The following is a 1,778-nucleotide window of genomic DNA, read 5'->3' as shown; positions in this document are numbered from 1 at the left end:
CGTTTCCATTCTTTACAATTCCATCCTATCAAAACACCCCCTTAAATAGAATATAGCCTTTAGACGGATACGACAGATTTGGGTAGTGACCACAAATTCAAAAACGTTGAATAACTGAAATACCAGTACTTAAGATAACAACATGACCGGTTGACCGAATTCACTAATTTCATGTGATTTAACAAAACTACTGATATATAAGAAAAAAAAAGTTATTTAAATTCCACTTGAAATCCTAATTTAAAGGTTTTAGGCATAGCAGACAAACAGAAAAAATTGTAACATATATAACTGGTAATTAAGTATTGACAGCTTAATTATTGCACATGATCCTCAATTTATTTATTCATAGTGGTAACATTTTTTAATGTCTTATTATCGGTTATTGTAATGTCCAAATTTCATTTGAAAGAAATTCCACATATCCAGGGAAAATTACCAATAAAATCAAGATTCACTACAATGATGTCACAGTATTGTTCAGCATTGGCCAATATATGGTGATGCGGACGCAACGCATGTAGCTAATCAGAACTTGTTGGGGGAAGAATTTGATACACTTTGATTCCAAGTTGTTGGAAGATGTTCCTCAGCTCCAGCACCAGGTTTGATCGTCTATCGTTTTTCTCTTCATAATTCTGAAAGTTTATCGTATGAGTTACGTCCAGTCTCATTTTCATCTTGTTCACATCTACAATCTCCCTAACCCGAACGTTGTGCTTTGGTCGCCATAAGTGAGGCTTGCTATCTATGTACCTGGATAGGATATAAAACCATTTAGATCAAATCAAGACTAATTAATGCGATCATTTGGAAGCTAGCTAGAAATACTTATTGTAATTAACAAGCATATATAGTTAAGTTAAAATCCTGCCTCGTTATCAATACCCCTCAAAACATCTACATACATGGATCGATATCTAGTCCTGTGTAATGGCAGCATTATTTAAGTGTGTTGAAGTAATAGACTAGCCAGCTTTGAATGAAAGCAAGACTAACAAGGGATAGAAAAGTAGTAGATAATAAGTTGACATACGTTTTAATTTTAGCTTTTAAAGCTGAAATGTTGTCAACGGAAGTGGAAACGTCTAACTCAAACTCCACAGTATCCCTCATTTCTGGACTCCGGTTAAAATTGCTGATGGATTTTGTAGCTAAAATTGAATTCGGATAATAAATCTTCTCATTGTCATATTTCAGGAAGACTGTAGTCAAAATGCTTACTTCTTCTACGACAACCTATACATTTATATTCTCTTTAATATATAAAGCATGCAGAATAATTTGAAATCATATCGTAATTAACTCTAATTAAATTGTTGTAGGTAGATTAGGTCGAGTGAGTTACCTACCTGGACACCATCAATGACACAACGATCACCGACGTCAAATGGGTGTTTCAGAAACACGAATATCATGGCTTCAAATGTTGACTTAGCAGAGTTCCCAAATGTGAAAACAGCAAGTAAGAACTGAGATGAGATGAAAAGCAACACTTCTCTTGTAGCAATACCCATGGGTATTACCCAAAGAATTATGAGTACTACCACCAAAATCACATTGACAAACTTGAGTAATGTCTTCATGGATTCGTTTATGTCATTTAGAGAATGCTCCAGAAATTTACTCCTCCTATACAGGCTCACCTGTAAACCAATTAAGATAAAATCTCAAGGGAATTGAATGCAATAAACTTGACATAATATAATCTGATATTTTGAAAGAGTAAGTACCACCCAGTTAAGAAAGGGCTTTTCATCAATCCTCCCACTTTCGTC

The 1,778-nt window shown here is 34.4% G+C and overlaps 1 protein-coding gene across 1 annotated transcript; it reads right to left on the bottom strand.

Moving 5' to 3' along the window:
• Positions 1-362: 362 nt before the first annotated feature.
• Positions 363-1,553, bottom strand: LOC122598698 (mechanosensitive ion channel protein 10-like). Its single transcript, XM_043771274.1, has 3 exons — positions 1,353-1,553; positions 1,037-1,239; positions 363-756 (listed from the first exon to the last, which is right to left on the bottom strand). The coding sequence occupies exons 1-3, from the start codon at positions 1,515-1,517 to the stop codon at positions 525-527; spliced, it is 600 nt and encodes a 199-aa protein (XP_043627209.1). The 5' UTR covers positions 1,518-1,553; the 3' UTR covers positions 363-524.
• Positions 1,554-1,778: the final 225 nt, after the last annotated feature.

Source organism: Erigeron canadensis, chromosome 4 (assembly GCF_010389155.1).
Source record: "Erigeron canadensis isolate Cc75 chromosome 4, C_canadensis_v1, whole genome shotgun sequence".
Lineage (NCBI taxonomy): Eukaryota > Viridiplantae > Streptophyta > Magnoliopsida > Asterales > Asteraceae > Erigeron > Erigeron canadensis.
This window is presented reverse-complemented; position numbering and strand designations above follow the sequence as displayed.

Excerpts from the sequence above, each read along its gene's own strand:
- LOC122598698 (XM_043771274.1), bottom strand. The coding sequence starts at position 1,517 with ATGGGTATTGCTACAAGAGAAGTGTTGCTTTTCATCTCATCTCAGTTC. Across the intron at positions 1,240-1,352 it reads GTGTCATTGATGGTGTCCAG|GTTGTCGTAGAAGAAGTAAG; the intron begins GTAGGTAACTCA and ends ATAAATGTATAG. Across the intron at positions 757-1,036 it reads TTAAAAGCTAAAATTAAAAC|GTACATAGATAGCAAGCCTC; the intron begins GTATGTCAACTT and ends TATCCTATCCAG.